Source organism: Osmia bicornis, chromosome 9 (genome assembly GCF_907164935.1).
Source record: "Osmia bicornis bicornis chromosome 9, iOsmBic2.1, whole genome shotgun sequence".
Classification (NCBI taxonomy): Eukaryota; Metazoa; Arthropoda; class Insecta; order Hymenoptera; family Megachilidae; genus Osmia; species Osmia bicornis.
The window spans coordinates 559,637-578,550 of NC_060224.1; the positions used below are offsets into that span (position 1 = coordinate 559,637).

The 18,914-nt window shown below is 32.3% G+C and overlaps 6 protein-coding genes across 12 annotated transcripts; 4 read left to right on the top strand and 2 right to left on the bottom strand.

Annotated features, from left to right (window-relative positions):
* Nucleotides 1-726: 726 nt before the first annotated feature.
* On the top strand, nucleotides 727-5,610 carry LOC114877461 (4-hydroxybutyrate coenzyme A transferase-like). Its single transcript, XM_029190077.2, has 6 exons — nucleotides 727-1,170; nucleotides 3,152-3,304; nucleotides 3,830-4,069; nucleotides 4,158-4,562; nucleotides 4,630-4,896; nucleotides 4,960-5,610. Exons 1-6 carry the CDS (start codon nucleotides 972-974, stop codon nucleotides 5,142-5,144), a joined length of 1,449 nt encoding a protein of 482 aa, XP_029045910.2. The 5' UTR covers nucleotides 727-971; the 3' UTR covers nucleotides 5,145-5,610.
* A 91-nt stretch (nucleotides 5,611-5,701) lies between these two features.
* LOC114877463 (4-hydroxybutyrate coenzyme A transferase-like) lies at nucleotides 5,702-7,751 on the top strand. The gene is made up of 6 exons (XM_029190079.2): nucleotides 5,702-6,047; nucleotides 6,147-6,299; nucleotides 6,387-6,626; nucleotides 6,700-7,107; nucleotides 7,199-7,465; nucleotides 7,544-7,751. The coding sequence occupies exons 1-6, from the start codon at nucleotides 5,879-5,881 to the stop codon at nucleotides 7,732-7,734; spliced, it is 1,428 nt and encodes a 475-aa protein (XP_029045912.1). The 5' UTR covers nucleotides 5,702-5,878; the 3' UTR covers nucleotides 7,735-7,751.
* A 124-nt stretch (nucleotides 7,752-7,875) lies between these two features.
* Nucleotides 7,876-9,835, bottom strand: LOC114877462 (TGF-beta-activated kinase 1 and MAP3K7-binding protein 1-like). Its single transcript, XM_029190078.2, has 7 exons — nucleotides 9,737-9,835; nucleotides 9,586-9,660; nucleotides 9,281-9,518; nucleotides 9,078-9,210; nucleotides 8,760-9,000; nucleotides 8,414-8,670; nucleotides 7,876-8,352 (listed from the first exon to the last, which is right to left on the bottom strand). Exons 1-7 carry the CDS (start codon nucleotides 9,810-9,812, stop codon nucleotides 7,933-7,935), a joined length of 1,440 nt encoding a protein of 479 aa, XP_029045911.1. The 5' UTR covers nucleotides 9,813-9,835; the 3' UTR covers nucleotides 7,876-7,932.
* Nucleotides 9,836-10,077: 242 nt separating this feature from the next.
* On the bottom strand, nucleotides 10,078-13,957 carry LOC114877457 (translation initiation factor eIF-2B subunit delta). 7 transcript variants are annotated; one of them, XM_029190068.2, is made up of 8 exons: nucleotides 13,816-13,957; nucleotides 13,154-13,215; nucleotides 12,217-12,802; nucleotides 11,157-12,106; nucleotides 10,953-11,080; nucleotides 10,701-10,878; nucleotides 10,436-10,616; nucleotides 10,078-10,376 (listed from the first exon to the last, which is right to left on the bottom strand). In XM_029190068.2, the coding sequence occupies exons 2-8, from the start codon at nucleotides 13,175-13,177 to the stop codon at nucleotides 10,168-10,170; spliced, it is 2,256 nt and encodes a 751-aa protein (XP_029045901.1). In that variant the 5' UTR covers nucleotides 13,178-13,215; nucleotides 13,816-13,957; the 3' UTR covers nucleotides 10,078-10,167. The 7 variants fall into 7 exon arrangements, with proteins under 7 accessions (XP_029045901.1, XP_046143169.1, XP_029045905.1 ...); XM_046287213.1 differs by having other exon boundaries at nucleotides 13,150-13,215; XM_029190072.2 differs by having other exon boundaries at nucleotides 13,758-13,957.
* Nucleotides 13,958-14,753: 796 nt separating this feature from the next.
* LOC114877398 (U1 small nuclear ribonucleoprotein A) lies at nucleotides 14,754-16,247 on the top strand. Its single transcript, XM_029189941.2, has 3 exons — nucleotides 14,754-15,023; nucleotides 15,153-15,394; nucleotides 15,469-16,247. Coding segments are annotated over exons 1-3 (702 nt in total). The 5' UTR covers nucleotides 14,754-15,022; the 3' UTR covers nucleotides 15,928-16,247.
* Nucleotides 16,248-16,672: 425 nt separating this feature from the next.
* LOC114877454 (high mobility group protein I) lies at nucleotides 16,673-18,715 on the top strand. The gene is made up of 3 exons (XM_029190057.2): nucleotides 16,673-16,926; nucleotides 17,678-17,911; nucleotides 18,033-18,715. Exons 2-3 carry the CDS (start codon nucleotides 17,696-17,698, stop codon nucleotides 18,162-18,164), a joined length of 348 nt encoding a protein of 115 aa, XP_029045890.1. The 5' UTR covers nucleotides 16,673-16,926; nucleotides 17,678-17,695; the 3' UTR covers nucleotides 18,165-18,715.
* The last annotated feature ends 199 nt before the right edge of the window (nucleotides 18,716-18,914 follow it).

Genomic DNA, 18,914 nt, shown 5'->3' on the forward strand with positions numbered 1-18,914 from the left:
CAAATTAAAGAAAATAGTACCATATTCTTCAAAATAACTGAAATTAGTTAGAAATATTAACGCGAATGAAGAATAAACTTTTTTCTTAATTATCTCACCTCCTTGTTTTACAAAATACAAATTACATGAACTTTATTTTAGCAAATTGATAAATATAGCGAATACTAGTCACTCGACAAAGACAGATGCAATGGCACGTGCGATCACGTGGCTTACACTAAGCAATTCATTTCATATTTAATTGAAAGCAAATTATTTTAAAACAAGCTACTGAAATAAAAATGAAATATGAAAAAACATATTAGAATTATATCTAAGGAAAAATCGTGACATTTCATTGTATAAATGGATATTATTTAAGTTACCTATCTACTTGCCATAACCGCGGTTTATTTAAATGCAAATACTTTATGTCTAGTATTCGCTAGAAATATTTCTAAATTTGGTAATTAATTTTATACAAGAATATTACAAATATTTAAATTATTATATATTTTATTTGTTTTAAAGAATAAATTGCGTGTTAATTATTATTCAATGATATAAAAAGTTACTATCAGGTAATACACTAAAGTTATTCCGAATTTTGTATTTTTAATAATTTTAATATTTATTTAATTGATTTGAAAAACAAAATGTCATAAAATTCGTCTATTTTAAACCTTGACCTAATCTTATTGTTAGTTTGGTTTCTGTAGTGGTACATACTGCTTTTACCGATAATTTCGCGCCGAGAAGGCGCGAGTGTGCAGTGAGACACGGTGGCGGCTGGTTCGAGGATATACGCGAATTTAAAAAGTTCGTTTTATTTAAAGTGGTGTACAAAAATTTCTTAATTTCTTCTTTTTTTAATGCTATACCTTGCATAATTTATAAATTTCCTTGTCAATAACTTTCTTTTTATCGTCGTTCCACTCGACACTGTGTTCTCGTGCCGCACTGACAGAAAAATACAGTATATAAAGTGAACCATGGCGGCTCTTAAACGTATAATCGACCTATCAAAAAGTCTTAAAACAGTGGCGACTACGTCTCGTCCTGGTTGTTTGCAATCATCGAAAAAAACCTATTTTACATACGTGGATGAACCTTCTATGCCAATACCAGACAAACAACCTTGTTGGCTGAAAACTGCTGATGAAGCCATCGAGAAAGCGGAACTAGATTCAGGTACAATTAATTAACGATATTTTTGAACATATCATGTGTCAAAATTTTCATTTCAGTATTAAATCGATATATTAAACATTGATCCACTTGGTTCTTTTAGCAAAATAGTATCGTGTTAATTAGAACTATTTTTTTTGCAAACTAACCTCGAAGGATTGCGATAATAAGGATCAGTTGTTAGTGGTTTCCCACTACTGTAACATAATTCTTCATCTGTCTTGTAAAATCTAATATTTATGTTTTGAAATTGAATGAAATATTTTTCAAATGAAAGTGGATCTAGAATAATTTTTAATTAAATCTTACCTTTAGCATTTCTGTTAAAATATGTAATGAGATTATGTAAATTTATTTGTAAATCGTAAAAGAAACAAAAATTAAAAAAGAAAATAGATGAAACAGTGATTTTACATTAGATCGTATTCAACTTGACTGCATCGTACGTGGATAATGTTTACTTTATGCAGTCATTTTGGCGCTCTTTTATTTTAATTTAAATTATAGCGTGAAATAATCAATTTCAAGTATACTAAACAACACATATTATCCCTGTTCGTTAATGTAATAATATTTTAAATCAACCGATTTGTATATTCTGTTCCAAAATAATTACGAAGAATACAAGTTCACGAATGCTTTCGAATTGCATTTGAATTTAAATCATGTTTAATTTAGAAAGATAACGTTCATTACGTAATGTATTTTATATACCGTGTACTCAACGAACATAAATTACCGATGATTGACTTAAAAAGAGTCGCATTGTAGTAGCATAGAAACAGATGCTGGAATATCGTTATAAAAAACGTCAATAAAATGTTTCTCAGACTGCTATGTCATTTCTTGTTTTCGATTGATCGTCGAATACTATATTTATACTTTGCACTGTACAAGAATGAGTCTTCCACATATCGAGCTACATACTTATCGTTATCATTACGAAGTCAATTGTTTATTCTGAATAGATAAATAGTTCATTACGCATTAAATGTTATTTATATATAAAATTCCAAACTCAGGTTGAATTTTAATGCAAAATGTTTTTTAACGAATTCCAGTCTCATTCAATCATTAAACTTATCTTATTATGACGAATAAAAATAAACAATGACGAAGGCTTGTTTCGGTAAATAACATAATAACGTAGGAATTGTTTTGTATGAATATATTATTGATTGAAAATCGTAGAATTATTGCGAATGCAACATGACTTCTGATTAACGGTGAATCAGATCCGACGCCAAGGATGATAAAACGTATCATCGGCTTTCATGACGATGCCTTTTGTTGCACAAAACGAGCATTGTTCTATATATGCGATCGTTATAATCATAGCAAGTACTAAGCGCTCGTTATTGTTGCATCCGTTTAAAAGTTAATGCGTTACTAATGTAGACAATTAATTAAGTGATTATCATTTGAATATGCGAACTAAAGTTACATCGATTCTAATCGATGTTAGGTATTACGTAATATCGGAGATGATCGAATTCGAATCAATGAAATTTATTATTAAAACACTTGTTTACCGAGCTAGAACTGTCGAATATAGAACACCACGAGAAACATTGACCTCGACACGCATACGTAAACATGCAACTATGCGGCTGAATATCTTTGCTAATGAACATTATTTCAATTCAGCCTCTCTATATGATATAAATAAAATAAAAATCTTAGTTAAAAGTTTTGTTAACGTTACAGCAGCGTGTCTCTTGTATTCGATTCAAATGGATTCTTTTTCTGCCAAATGGAGGGACCGCAAAGGTCAAGGTTGACCCACCTATTCAGCCAAAGAATGAATTTACCGAAGGGAATGAATGTTAAATATTACCATACTATTTAACCTTCGCATGGCAGATACAGGATCATTTATGACCCAGTTACAGAAATAAATCGTGCAAAATATATACCCATGTTTACTTCTTTTTTTCTAGTCACAATCAAATGAATAATTATTATTGCTAATTTTGTTTTACAGAGCAAGCGGTATTCGTTCAGGGAGCGGCAGCGACGCCGGTCGAATTATTAAGGGCAATGACTGATTATGGTGTACGATGCGACGTTAGGAATGTACGATTGTATCATATGCATCTAGAAGGCCCAGCTCCATACGCAAAACCGGAAAATGCAAGTACGTTATCGCGATCCGTCGGTTTTATTTGCTGTACGGTTTATTGAAGATAACATCTAATCCTTTTCAAGAAGGAGATTTAAGTGAGATTTTGATAGATCATGTTATTACCAATTACTCTATATTTGTACATGTATGTATGTACGACAGCAAGTCTAGAGAATTAAAGGATGTTCAATATTAAAGCTTTCAGGAAATCTACCTGATAAATCACCTGTTAGATGATAAGCTGATAAAGGCGCCAGTTCAAATCCATTTTTATTCTTTTTACTTTTTTCTACCCGTAATACATTTATATCGCGAGTAACGGAGATTATACTTCTAAATTTGTATGCTCAAAGCCACATATGTGTATAAGTAGTTTCGTAATGACACGATTTATCAATATGCGAAATCTCGGAGAGAGATACGCGGAATGTTCCTCTTCTCAAGTGTGGGACGTATCTTCTCGAAGCACCAAAATTTCATGACTTTGATTACGTAAGCATGGTCGTACGTTTATGGATTATGACGCTTTGCATACAGAACATTTCAGGTCTATCAGCTTCTTTATCGGGGGCAACGTAAGACCAGCTGTTCAGGCAGGTCACGCTGACTGCATTCCAATATTCTTACACGAGATTCCACGAGTGTTCGACGAAGGATACGTTAAACCTGACATCAGTCTTATACACGTATCACCCCCTGATGACAAAGGATTCTGTTCGCTCGGTACTAGCGTAGACTGCGTAAGAGCTGCCGCGAGCAAATCAAAATACATCGTAGGTAAATTTTCAAATTCATTCTTACTTAACTTATTAAAACGCTTGTTGACTTTTTCTTGAAGAACTTATTTTTAATCGACCGCTTACAGCATTGGTGAACAAGCACATGCCAAGAACATTTGGCGATGCCATCATTCATGTAAGTCATTTGGATTTCGCCGTGGAACACCACGTTCAACTTCCGGTACATCCTGTAAAAACACCTTCGAAAGAAGAACAGCAAATCGGTAAATATATCGCTGAGAATTTAGTAGGAGATGGAGCTACCTTGCAAATGGGTATCGGTAGCATACCGGACGCGGTGCTGTCGCTTCTTGGCAATCACAAAGACCTTGGAATTCATAGTGAAATGTTTAGCGACGGTGTAGTAGATCTGGTAAACAAGGGATGTATCACGAATAATCGTAAGACAATGCACAAAGGCAGGATCGTTGGCTCGTTCTGCGTTGGTTCTCAAAAATTGTACGACTTTATGCACAACAATCCTTTCATTGGTAAGTCAATTTTATCTGTTCAATTAAATTCAATGGAAAAATAATATATGAATAATATATGTTACAGAGATGCTGGTAGTGGATTACGTGAATAATCCAAAGATAGTAGCGAAGCAACCAAACATGACAGCCATCAATTCTTGTATAGAAGTTGACATCACTGGTCAAATTTGTTCCGACAGTATTGGAACTAAAATGTATTCCGGATTTGGTGGACAATTAGACTTCATCACAGGTGCAGCGATCAGCGACGACCATTGCGGAAAGCCTATCATTGCGTTACAATCTGTTACTTCGAAAGGTGTTAGCAAAATTCAACCAGTCTTAAAATTAGGTATGTTAAAACTATTCTTAAAGAAGAACTATTCGATATTAATTTTTTACTTATCGTTCGAAGGTGCTGGTGTCGTTACGAACAGAGCAGTCGTTCGTTTCGTGGTCACAGAGCATGGAATTGCTAGTTTGTTTGGTAAAAATCTTCAACAACGAGCGTACGAACTGATTCAAGTTGCCCATCCCGATCACAGAGAAGCATTGGAAAAATCAGCATTTGAACGTCTGCACGTAATGCCAGCGCCATAAGCATTTCAATAAAGCCACACGCAAAGGATATTTCTAATAGCATTTTGCAATAGTTGTTAATAAGCGTAACGTCGATCTGCGTTTGAAAACAACTACCATAAATATTTTTTTGATTTCATGTAACTGTTTTTTTTTTTGTTTTCTTGCCAAGAAAAGAATAATATAGATTCGAGGAGAGAGAAAAAAAAAAACAGATTAAGAATATACAGGTTGAATAAATATTATTAATTTTATTTTAAACGAACGAGAAATACTAGTTTCCGATTAACTTTTGAAAATTGAAAAAAAATCTTTTAATTTAAATAAGTATTCAACGTTAAGAATATCGCTGAAACAGTGTGTAATAACAATGAATACCTTTTATATGAAATTTAAGAAACGTTCCTCTGTACAATGCAATTACTGTAACGATTGGAAGTATATGGCATTTGAATCAGTAAATTAAAAATGAAATGTGTATATTTCATCATGATTATTTGTCTACCTGTTTTACTGTGTAGCGAAAAACTGAAAAATCGAATGCCGCCAAATGCGACGTTCAAATACTTATCGTGGAGATGGCAACGAATCTAATGTGATCTGATGTTAACTGATATTTGAAACTAAAGAAATCTTTTAGATTATGTGTCATCTAAATTTTACCGTATTTGATATATATATTTTATCGTTAATCAAGTACCGACAGATATTTTTGGATAATTATTATTTGACGTGCCCATACATTTTCCGTCGAGATGTTTAGTCTTAATTTTCGTCGAAATTTAGAGTCAACATTCTCGAAAATTATACCAAAAAATCCGTTTAATATTGGCGTTAGATACGTATTACGAGAACCTTTGCAACCCTTGAAACGATGTCCACGATGGGTTTGCGTCGAAGACGCTGTGAAAATTATAAATTCAGGTATTTACATATGTTCGTGACTTTTTGTTCGTCAAATAGAAAATTAATATTAATCTATAATTAAAGAGACTCTCGATTACCCTAAATTCATTATTTCAGAGCATTTAGTTTTTATCCAAGGAGGTGCAGCAACACCTAATGAACTGATACGTGCCATGACCGAGCATGGTGTTTGCAACAATTTGCGTGGAGTACGATTGATTCATATGGGTCTCGAAGGAGATGCACCATTTGCAAGTCCTGAATTTGAGAGTACGACATTCTATGATTATCGTGAACGTATTATAAATCGGTCGAATAATGTATTAAAATTAATCTTGAGTAACAATTATATTTCAGAGCACTTCAGATCCATAAGTTTTTATATTGGAGCGAATCTTCGGGAGGCTGTGAACGAAGGCAGAGCGGATTATATCCCAATATTTCTCCACGAAGTACCGAAACTTTTTTATGAATCAAGAATCGTTCCTGATGTCGCTTTGATTCACGTCAGCTCCCCGGATGCCCGAGGTTTCTGCTCTTTAGGTGTAAGCGTGGATTGCACGCGTGCTGCTCTTAGTACAGCCAAAGTTATCATTGGTAAGTAATAGGCATTTAATAGTGCTTAACAGTTTTATGAAATGAAAATAATATTTTTTCCTCACCCACCCAGCCCAAGTCAACGAACACATGCCAAGATCATTCGGAGATTCGGTCATTCATTCTAGTCATATTGATTGGGCAGTAAAATATAATTGTCCTTTACCATGCGTAGCCAGTAGTACTCCACCTAATGAAATTGAACAAGAAATTGGCAAGATCATAGCAACAAGACTGGTGGATGATGGAGCAACTTTACAGCTTGGTATTGGGAATATACCTGATTCTGTTCTTTGCTCTCTTGGCAATCACAAAGATCTTGGTGTACACACGGAAATTTTTGGCGACACAATGGTAGATCTTGCGGAAAGGGGAAATATTTCAAACAGAATGAAAATTAAACATAGAGGACGTATGGTCACTTCTTTGGCTATCGGTACCAAAAGGGTGTATGACTTTTTACATAATAATCCTTTCGTAGGTGTGTTGAATGTGTAACTTCTTAACCACATTTATAATTTTTTGAAAAGTATTTTTCTTAACTTTGTAAAAATATTTACTTATACATATAGAAATGCTTGCCATCAATTACGTGAACGATCCACGTGTAATATCGCAACAACCAAAAATGACTGCTATTAATTCATGCATAGAAATGGATATCACTGGTCAAATATGTTCCGATAGTTTAGGCTGTAAATTGTATTCTGGTTTTGGAGGGCAACTTGATTTTACTCGAGGTGCTGCGTTGGGTCAAGATGGTCGAGGAAAAGCTATAATTGCATTCCCCTCGGTTACCAGCAAAGGAGAAAGTAAAATCCAGCCTGTAATTAAACTCGGTACGAAATTACGAAATTAAATTTATGTAACAAGATATCTTGTCCAGTTTATACTAAAAATCATTTGTTGTTAAACAGGTGGTGGAATTGTAGTAACAAGAGCACACGCCCATTATATAGTCACCGAACATGGAGTGGCTCAACTTTTTGGTAAAACATTACGACAAAGAGTGAATGCACTGATTCAAATTGCTCACCCTGATCACAGAGAATGTCTTGAGAAAGCAGCATACGAAAGACTTAAAACTAATCCAACAAAGTATTTGTAAACTTTGAAATACTCGAGATGATCAACCTTCAAATTATGAATTGTTAACGCGAAATCTATTATCAAGCACATTTTTGTTCATTTACAAGGTGATTTGTATTTTTAATTCTTATTTAAAAGTCACATATACAAAAACACTATGTATGTACAAATAATGTTTTAATTTATAAATATATTTTACACTTAACGTATAATTATCCTAAAAATTAATACCTTCAGGTAACGTTCCCTCCCGACGTCTTCTCTCAACATTTTCATAGTAGTCTGAGAAATTAACATAAGGCTTGATTCTAGCATTTCTGTTCGTTGGTCTTGCACCAGGAGGATACATGTCTGATGTAGACGAGGATTCAGTTGTCGACCTATCAGAATTCTCTTCCGCGATACCCGTACTCGGAGCAGATTCTACAATTGGATTAAATCTAACTGACTGATTAGTTGGACTTTTCAACGCATGAGGAAGTGGGAAGTTGAAATTCCGTACGAGAAGAGTTATATCGTCTCGTTTACCGGTAGTGACTGTACTTTTAGAATTGCTCATATTAATATCATGATGAATTCTTACAACTTTATCTACAACAGCTTGAGCAACTCCAGTCAAAGTGGATTGCACCTGAAACTAAAAGTTAATTAATTAATTAATCGAATTGTTATCAATCAATATTTCAATTGTTTTATACCTCTTGAACTGCAAAATTAATCAATTTTATATTAACTTGATCTACTCCAGTTACTTCTTCTAGTGATTTATAAAGACCTCGAGACATAAGCAACAAAAATTTGCAAGAATCATCAAGCTCTATTCCTCCATGAATTTCAGGTTCAGCGATAACAGGTTCGGCCGCGGCAGAGGCTAATTCTTCGAATTCTTTGTATCCTCCTTTGACGAGATAGTTTCCAAGACAACGTGTATTTTCTTGATTACCAAGATGAGATCCTTTAAATTCAATTATTATAAAATATTGCGTCGCTCACTAGTTACAGAGCTGTAGTGAGAGATTATTGTCTATAACTTTATTAAATTACCCTGTCTTATGGAATCAATGTCTAGTCCTAAATGAGACAATCTTAGTAATTCATCTTCGTTCCTCAAATCATGGTCCACGCTTAATTGTACAACCCTTAGAACTTGATTACTATCTGTTTTACATAATAAAGCTCTACTATCGCCAACATTTGCAACATACAACTTTCCACTGTATATAAGAGTTAAAACTGCACTAGTTCCTGCTGACAATTCACAGTTTAGTGCATTTAATTTATCAACCTGTATAGAAAAAAAAAAAAAACTCATAAATAATATTTATACGTTTCTGAAATCATTATTAAGCCGAGTCAACCAACCAAGTGAGGAAACTTTTGATATGTTTCATAGGAATTTAACCCGTCGGGTATATCAAACTGCAAGCTAGCTCTTTCAGCCAAAAGGTCTCCGATGGAATCTAGGTATCCTCTTTCAACAGCTATAAATGCCTGCCTATAATAATTTCCTATGATAAGTGCTTTATTAAATATAATTTGAATTAATTTTTGTTGTATTATATTACCTAAGAACTTCTTTGATTTCTTCATCACTGGATTTACCATTCAACTGTCCAAGTAAAATTTCAGCAGCCATTCGCTGCATAGCAAAGTTTGCAACCTTTGTCCCTTCGTGACCATCAAATACTCCATAAAGAAATGTTGAATCATCATAACGACAATGAAAGCTACAATCTTCAAACGGATGTTCTTCTTGTCTATATCCATCCTCGCGATAAATTTGATTCGTAGAAAATCCTACGCCTATAGATATATTTAGGAAATATTACCATGTTCATCCTTTAGGTTATACGAGTGAATCACTACGCACCCGATTGTTTACATACTGGTAAATCATCCGTCCAACTGAACTGGGTGTCCTGGAAAGGTATTAAATTAGGGCGTTCTGCCCTAGTTGGCATTTTTAAAGAAAAAATAGTAATTTTAATACTGTTTCAAATGATTTATGTATTTTGACTTACGTTTGTAACATATCGTATTTACAGACCCTCCAAACAGTGATGCGCAGTCGTGAGATTTTTTCTCATTAGGATACATCTACGTCAAAGTCTACTGGATTGTTTAGAAAGTTCTTTCGAATTTATTAAATTTTAGTTCAATCGATTTTCTCTCTTTTTTTTATTTTCAACTTGGTTAAATATACCACTGCATACTTTTTTCGCAGCTTACATTTTACGAATTTATTTCAAAGTATACAACAATTGCTGTATAATGATAATGTATAAATTAATTTCTTCAAAAAACATAGATAAAAAAACAGCGGACATTTCTTTGAAATACAGTTGCAAAAAATTCACTAAAATAAGCTTATAGGATCGTTTAAAAAGTTGTATTTAAGTTTATATTTCAATGTTATGAGGGTGTAACAGACATTGTTTCTAAGCACTATCATTTAAATTTCAGATGGTTTGATTCTTAAAATCACAGGAACACTAGTGCATGGTAAAATAGCCAATTCTGTGACCACAGCTGTTACCAAATCAGCTGGCGTAACATCGTACGTGATATTTAAAAGATTCAATGACTTTCTAGTCTTCCAATTTGCAAGTAACGATTTCTTCGTTCCACTTCCATAGACTTGTGCGAGTTCATCTGCATTCCCTATAAACGTAGAAATAGTTATTTATAAAAAGAAACGGATATTCATTTCTTTTACTTACCTAATTCATTGTAGACTATAGAATCGGTTTGCACTCGTTCACAAGATTTGTGAGTTTCACAGGCTACTAATACAGGGATATTAAAGGCTCTTGCCATTAAAGCAACTTGAGCAGTACCAACTCTCGACATTACAGCGCCGTTGGCTAATATTGCATGAGCACCAAGAAAAACTTTACTTACCTATTTATAAACAATATTATTATTGGTCGTGATATCATAAGTATCATCTAAAGTTAGAAAAGATCAGTTTACGATAATACTTACTTCCGGCATTACATAACTTAAAGCATTGATTAAAATGTATGAGCATTCGATTCCACTTTTTGCTAACCGTCTAAGTTGTTCTTTCCCTTCGAGCCATGGTCTTCCATCGACAACAATAACTCGGAATTGCTTTCCCGCCGTGTGAGCGTCTAACAATATTTTATGAATCAACGATGAACTAAAAGTAATAGCGGTTGTGTTACCAATGTATAAAACGCATAAAAACATTTTACAAAATGTCTCAACACTCACTAGCCATAAGTAAGAATAACATCTCCATTGGATATTTTTGTTTGAATGGTTATTGATATTGCCTTATCGGCAAGTTGTATTTGTTCAAGAATATAAGTATCTATTGCATTAATTAATTTATTTTTTGCCTAAATAATATCGTTTTATATTAAATTTTCAAAATATTACTCTAGAGAAGTGCGTTTAATTGAAAATATTACTTACATCTATATCAGACAATGCAGCAGATAATTGTGTCATTTGCCATTTTAAGTGTCTCAATGCATTTTGCATAGAAACAGCTAATGGCCTACAATGATGCAAGTATGCTATAGATTCTTGTAAAGTTGCTTCAAGACCCCTAATAAAATCAGCTTGCGATGGTCGTTCGAAATCCTGAATAAGTTGTTTTACAGTGGCCAACAGTGCAACACATCTTGCATTACTGCCAACGATCACTTTATTTTCATACTGTGTACCTAGTCTGACTATTGCAGGATGTATACTTGAATTGACAAAATGTACATCAACAATAGCTTGTTCTCTTTCGTGATATAAATGTTTAAAGAGATTTATCTCATGAGAATTATCTTTCTGGACAGTTTTTTTAGGCGTTACGATTTTCTTTGCAACATCTGTTTCACCAGTGATTTGCTTAACCGATTTAACATTATACTCCTCCTTACTCTTAACTTTACTTTTTCCTTCTAAATGCTGTTGCTTCGCTGCTCTTTGTGCTTCTTGTTTTGCTCTTCTCTCGGCTCGTAACTCCGCTTTACTTTTACCTTCGATGCTACCTTCTGCAGGTGCATTTTTTATACATGCGTTTACAGCCTTATTAACTATAAATGCCTTATTGGAAGCCTGATCCTCGGTTATCTCACTGTTTTGTTTATTTCTTTTACAAAACTTATCAAGTGGTACAACACTTTTATTGTCGGAAGTATCTTTATTTTCAACCTTATCAGATTTAGTATCTTCACTTTCTACCTTGGCAGGTTTAATATCTTTACTTTCTATTTTGGTAGATTTAGCTTTTGCTTTGGCAAGTGCTTTAGCAGCTTTCTTGGCTTCGCGTTCAGCCTTAATCTCTTCTCTCGACTTTTCTGAGACGTTTACTTTATTGTCAGTCATTTCAGACGATGTAATCATTGGGCTATTATGTTCAAGGTTTTCTGTAAAGAAAAAGCAGCAGTATATTTATACAAATACTAGTATTAGAGACAGTATTTTACTCCCGGTATACTCGCATTACTTATGGGATGACCTGATTAGTATCACGTACTGTGCGTGCTATTTCTTGATATCCCGTCCGCCGCTACACGATTCATCTCCGCTTCAACATCAACGATACTAAACTCTGTTACTAATTCGGTCAAACGGCTCAAATCGTTTTCTTCTGGCTTGCTATATTTCGCCAAAATTGGGTCAATAATAGAAATGTATGTATCACAGCAAAAATAACAGCTGCATTGCATCCAACCTGTTTTATTATCCTTTCGTATTTGCTGAGTTTTAGATTTCGTTAACGCTTTTATATCTTTCGTATCGTTATCATTAACAACTTCTTGATTATTAATTGATTCAATAACAAGTGCTGAATCTTCGCAGTATGATTCACAATACGAACAACAGTTCTGAAGCTGTTTTGCTTTGTTCTTTTTTCGCAATCTCCGAGCTTTCGACTTTGTTATAAGTTCTGGCTGATCTGTGCTTTTTGCAGTAGCGGATTCTCGATTTGATACGGCAACTATGTCTTTGACCAAATTTTCTTTTTGCTTTTCGGCTTTACGAGCGTCGTGTAAACGCTTACGGCGAAGATGTCGTGCTGCTGAACGTGTGAAACACTTTGGTTGATCTTTTTCTATTAACTAGAAAGAAAAACAAATTGTTATAAAATTAAATTATTACCGTTTCTTATAGTTTTATATTATGCTTAGTGCTATTAAAAAAAGCAAATTATTTAGCAGCACACAAGAGACAGCTAGAAAGCATTAAACATAAAAAATATAAACACAACTCAACACTAGCAGTGTGATAATGTTATAAAAATAAATTCTTAATTAAACATAATAAGCATGCGATAAATACATAATAATATGCATTTAAATTATAAGTAAGTTCTTAAAAGTATTGATTAATTAGAAAAATAATCTTACAATAGAAAAAGAACAGAATAAAAAACTCTGGTACTAATTTGAAATATATAAATATTTACGGACATGTTCCTCTTGGTCCATCATCATTGCATCAGTTTTCAATCATGGACATAAAGAATATTCAGCTGAAAAAATTAACATAATATTAGAAATTAACGGATAACAGAATATTAAAGGTAGGAAGAAAAGGAAGGCATTTTTAGGTAAATGAAATTTTAATGTTTAGCACTGTAAAAGCTGCTCAGCTGTACCCTTATGTGATCAGCTTTTAATATTATAACAATGATGCAATGATAACATATTTTAAACATTAAAAAGAATAATTCTCAAGAAACAAACCTTGTACCATAATATAAATAAACATATTTAAAATCTTGCAAACTTTATAATAACACGATTAAAATACATATCCTATTCCAGATGTCAGAAAGTAAATATGCAGCTATCTGGCATTAACAAAATGCATTGTAAAAAGTAATATTGACTGTTGAATAAATTAATTGTTGAAATAAACAGTACATCGCATAAATCTATTTTATGCGAACATAAGCATCTGCAAAACTTCATAAATAATTCCTGTTACGTGATAAAATCTTTTTATATAAAGATTTTATTGAATTTTATAAACATTGAATTTTCATTTCTCTAACCTATCATATACACCTGCCTTTAGTTGCAATTGTAATACTTTTTGGTTTGATGTACTTCATAACCAGGTCAAGTACCTTTTATCTCATAAATATAAATATATATATATGTTTAGTAACAATACTAGATGCTGAAGAAAAATAATCATTCACTTTTCACTTAATTTTTACTCATGAACTCATTTTCTTCGTCATATTGTGGAAAGTAGTCGAAAGTAACAATGCTTCCATCTATGAATACAATGTTGCATTAATGATTTTATTAAATATTTCTCATGATTTGTATCACATTATTGTATTTATACTATATAATATTATATATATTTCAATTTATAACTTTGTTACGACTAAAAACCGATGTAATCATTTTTTTAGTATAGGCATATGTTATTATGGGAGTTTCTGAAACAGCTGCGCAATAAATATATATTTTAAAATACATACATCAAAATCTTTCATACGTTCTTTAGATTTTTTTAAGTGTTTATAAATGTTTGAAAATTATTAACATTTATTAATAATTATGGCTTATTTTAAAAAGACCGCCATAAAGGGGGTACCCCAGCGCCATCTCTCCGAAAACGGCTGAACCCGTTTACCGAATAGTTTCCGCGGGTTTTCGATAGATGGCGCTAGTAGTCATAGGTTTCGGTAAATTACCGACTTACCGACTTCTGAAGCAGGGGTATCCTAGCGCCATCTATCAGGAAACCGCGGAACCCATTTACCGAATAGTTTCCGCGGGTTTTCGATAGATGGCGCTAGTAGTCCTCGGTTTCGGTAACTTACCGACTTACCAACTTACCGACTTCTGAAGCAGGGGTACCCTAGCGCCATCTATCAGGAAATTGCGGAACCCATTTACCGACTAGTTTCCAAGGTTTTTTGATAGATGGCGCTACGGTCGAAATTAAAAACCTTTTCGGCGGTCTTTTTGAAATACAATTGCAATTAATTTATAATCAATGTGTGACGTGAGCAAAGGCTTCATAATGAATTCTTCATCCGGTATACGGGATATATCACAGCAATTTACTGTTACCGTAAAATTACGTTTTATATTTTTATATTAGGATAGAGCAGATGGCGCTTATTCTCGAGGCACAGAAAGACCCCTGGAGAGCAAAGGCATGTTCAATCTTGTTGGATCTGTAGTCATTGATTCTATGTATGTATCTTAACCTACATGAGTTGCAGACGCCGATCAAATACAATTGTTTTCCACAAAAAGTATTATTAAGTATTGTAGATATATTATATCTCATTTAGTTTAAACAGTTATTTAAGTAAGTAAACTTTTCTGTTATGAGTTTAATTGATCATGTTTATTACAAATGATTACAATTATTTTAATTTATAAGTGTTCAGAATTTGATCCTACCATTATACAAATTAAATTATTTATCTGTTCACAGTGGCAATGGATATTCGACCGAATAATACAATATATATTAACAATTTAAATGAGAAGATAAAAAAAGATGAACTAAAGAAGTCTTTATATGCAATTTTCTCTCAATTTGGTCAAATTTTAGATATCGTAGCACTAAAAACGTTAAAAATGCGTGGACAAGCATTTGTTATTTTTAAGGAAATTGCTAGTGCCACAAATGCTTTAAGGTCAATGCAAGGATTTCCATTTTATGACAAACCAATGGTAAATATTCACTGTTTATCAATGATCATTTCAGTTGCAACGCAATGAATTTATTGAAATTTATTACATTTTAGAGGATACAATATGCAAAGACTGATAGCGACATAATTGCAAAAATGAAAGGTACCTACGCGGAACGACCGAAGAAACCAAAACGGGTTGTACCCGCAGCCGATGAAGAAGCTAAGCGTGCTAAGAAACGTGCCAAAGAACAAGCTAAGCATTCTCAACAAATTAGTTATCATGCCGGTGTACCGCAGCATCCAGGTTTAGTTAATGCTGCCGTACCGGAGCAACCACCTAATCAAATCCTGTTCCTTACGAATCTACCAGATGAAACTAGTGAAATGATGTTATCTATGCTTTTCAATCAATTTCCTGGTTTCAAAGAAGTACGTTTGGTACCGAATAGGCACGATATTGCATTCGTTGAGTTTGAGAATGAAGTTCAGTCGGGAGCTGCGAAAGATGCTCTTCAAGGATTCAAAATTACACCTTCCCACGCGATGAAAATATCATTTGCAAAGAAATAAAACATGCAATATTTTGATTTGTATAAAGTTATTGTTAAAAAAATGGAAAACGTGCGTGTACTGTAATAGATTCTATCTATAAATTTATATAGATACAATCGAGTGTAATTTTGTTTCATGAATATAAACTGAACATACAGTATACAGGTTTTGAAAACAGTGTATGTACAAAATTCTACATAATTTACACATACAAAGAATAATACTGTAAATAGCAATTATATAAGATTTTTCAGAAATACATCGATTGTATGAAATTGTTTTTAACTTAATTTTATAACAATTCAGAATAAAATATCACAATTTTTGATATAAAATAATTTGAATGTTATTTTTAATAGCATCCTTTTTTTTATTCAATCAAAAAGCTGTAAGCAAAAATTTTATTTTATTAACTGTTAAAATTGAAACTTAAATATTTTCGAAATAAAAGTAAAAGTTGTATTTTCTTTTTTATTTTATAAGAGAAAATATTGAAGAATATTTAAATTCTACCTACATATAAAGTTCATGTAACAAGGCTACAATTATCATCTAACAAAATACATTCATGAACTCTTTATGAACATAAAATTATTTAACAGTTGCTACTAAACATTTTACAATGTATTTCCAATATTTAAAATGTATTTCTATTAAAAACAAAAAAAATAATTGCAAATAGCATTATAACATTTTGGCGGGAATCAGTTGGCATGTTGTATAAAGAGTGGGGGAATGCTTCTCAAGCTGGTGAACGAATCGGAGTACAGTACATCGTCTCGATCAGGTCAGTCGAGCTTCGCTATTCGTGCGGTTAATAGTCAGATGTTACGTTACAGCCCCCTCATACAGTATAACTTCGCGTAGATGACGCGCGCGGTAGCAGCAAAAGGACGCTAAGAAGAGAAAGAGTTCTTTGTGTTCTAAGTATTACATTACAATCATATATTAACAATTTTCATATACAACATACACAAAAAAGCAAGTGTAGCCGAATATAGACAGCAGAAATTTAAGGTATCTGTTAACGAATTTTCCTACTGTAAATATTTTATTTTCCCAACGAAAATGTACATTCATTGTTTAGAAGATTGAAAAAACTTGTGGACAATTGTATTATCAATTTTTTCACTGATATTTTGATTCAAGCCGATTATTACTTACAGAGATATTTATTCATTTATTTAGAAAGAGGGTAGGTGATGGACGCTACCATGATTCTGGAGTTGCCATGATTTGTCGATCATGGCGTCCTTAGCAGCCAAGCCAATATTTTCATATTTTACTTTAATAGCGAGTATTTTTCTTATTCTCTGTTCATTGTAATCAAAGATTATAAATGTCTATTGGTTAATAATATTGCATATCTCTGCTGAAAATTGTGCATATCAAGTTATAAATAATTGTATAATATCTCTAGTATTTTCGAAAATGGCGGGCGCGGAATTTCAGAAAATTTTCCCTTATTATTCCATAATCATTTTTTTCTCTCTTACAAAGCAATTACAATACTTGAATCGTATTGTTGTATAACAAATAATAAAATTTTGTTTATACGTAAATGCATTGTAGCATTCGTTAGTGTAAATAGTTTCATGTAATTGTTGTGTGTCAGTCAAAACAATTGATCACTCACGAAACTTGCAAAATGTATTTACTTATTAGAGTTTTGTAGTTATTAAAAATAAAATAATATTGTTAAGATTATTGTTAATAATAATGTTAAGATTAACATTTATAACACAAAACAAATTTTGTCATTATGTAGTAATACAAAAAGTTAAACATGTCAGATGACAATTCCCCTGTTATTGAAGAACAAAAGAAAAAACGAGGAAGACCATCGAAAACAGATAAAAATGCTGTTAAAGAAACTAAAAAAAGAGGTAGATCTTCTTTAGATAAAAATAGTGCAGTACGTGCTGCAAAATCTGATACCGAAGATGATGCTACACCAGTAAAAAAAGGTAGAGGGCGACCAAAAGGCTCTCATAAAAAAAAGGTGTGTAGAAATTGATTGTTTAAAAAATAAAATTTGCAATTAAAATTAGAATCATTTGATATTTCAGTCTACTTATTACTGCCTAGTCAGTTTTTAGCAATAATTAATATTTATCATTTAGCAAGGATTACCTAAAGGAACTCCTTCTGGACGTGGTCGTGGTAGACCCAAAAAGAAAGAAGAAAAACCAGAAAGTACTGGTGAAGAAGACGATGAGCAAGAAGAAGAGGAGGAAGAAGAAGAAGAGAATTAAACATGAGAAAATAAATCCAATATATCAGAATTATTCTTTGAAAGTTTTAAAACAAACTATAACAAATTTCCAATTTAAGTTTGCTTCATAATTGTAAGAGCAAAATAAAATGCATATGAAACTTGCATGAACAATATTGTGAACGAATTTTTTATAATATTTCTTTTATTCATTTTTATTATTATTGTTTTTATAAGAATGATTGTGTCCTTAGTATTATAATCAAATGTATAAGACTTACTGAAAAAATTTTTTGTGAATTCAAAGATTTTGATCTCATCAATTGACTTGCAATTAAAACTTCGACTAACTTTAAGGTATACTGTGTAAAATTACATTATAATATTTCTTATATTTTTTACTCCTATGTATGTATGTAATTCTTGTACTGTAAGAAATAGGAGAAAAAGTAAAATACTTCTTGTATGTATCATATAGAAAAAGTATCACTTTTTAATTCAATTTAATCATGTGAACATTGTTCTTGAGGCAAACATTTGTGTGAATGTCAAATTTGTATTAAAGTAAATAAACTTATAAACTGACTCTTACTAATGTATTGTATTTTACACTTAATGCTACTTAAATTTAAAATTTTCTAACTCCAACAACTTTTTTACTTTTCTTTCATAGACAATTTTATAATACAATCAAATAATACTACTCATTATAGAAGAAAAAAATATCCTTTGGAATATTATAGTAGTATTTTGTTAGTGCTTTACTATACACTAATTACTCTATATTTTT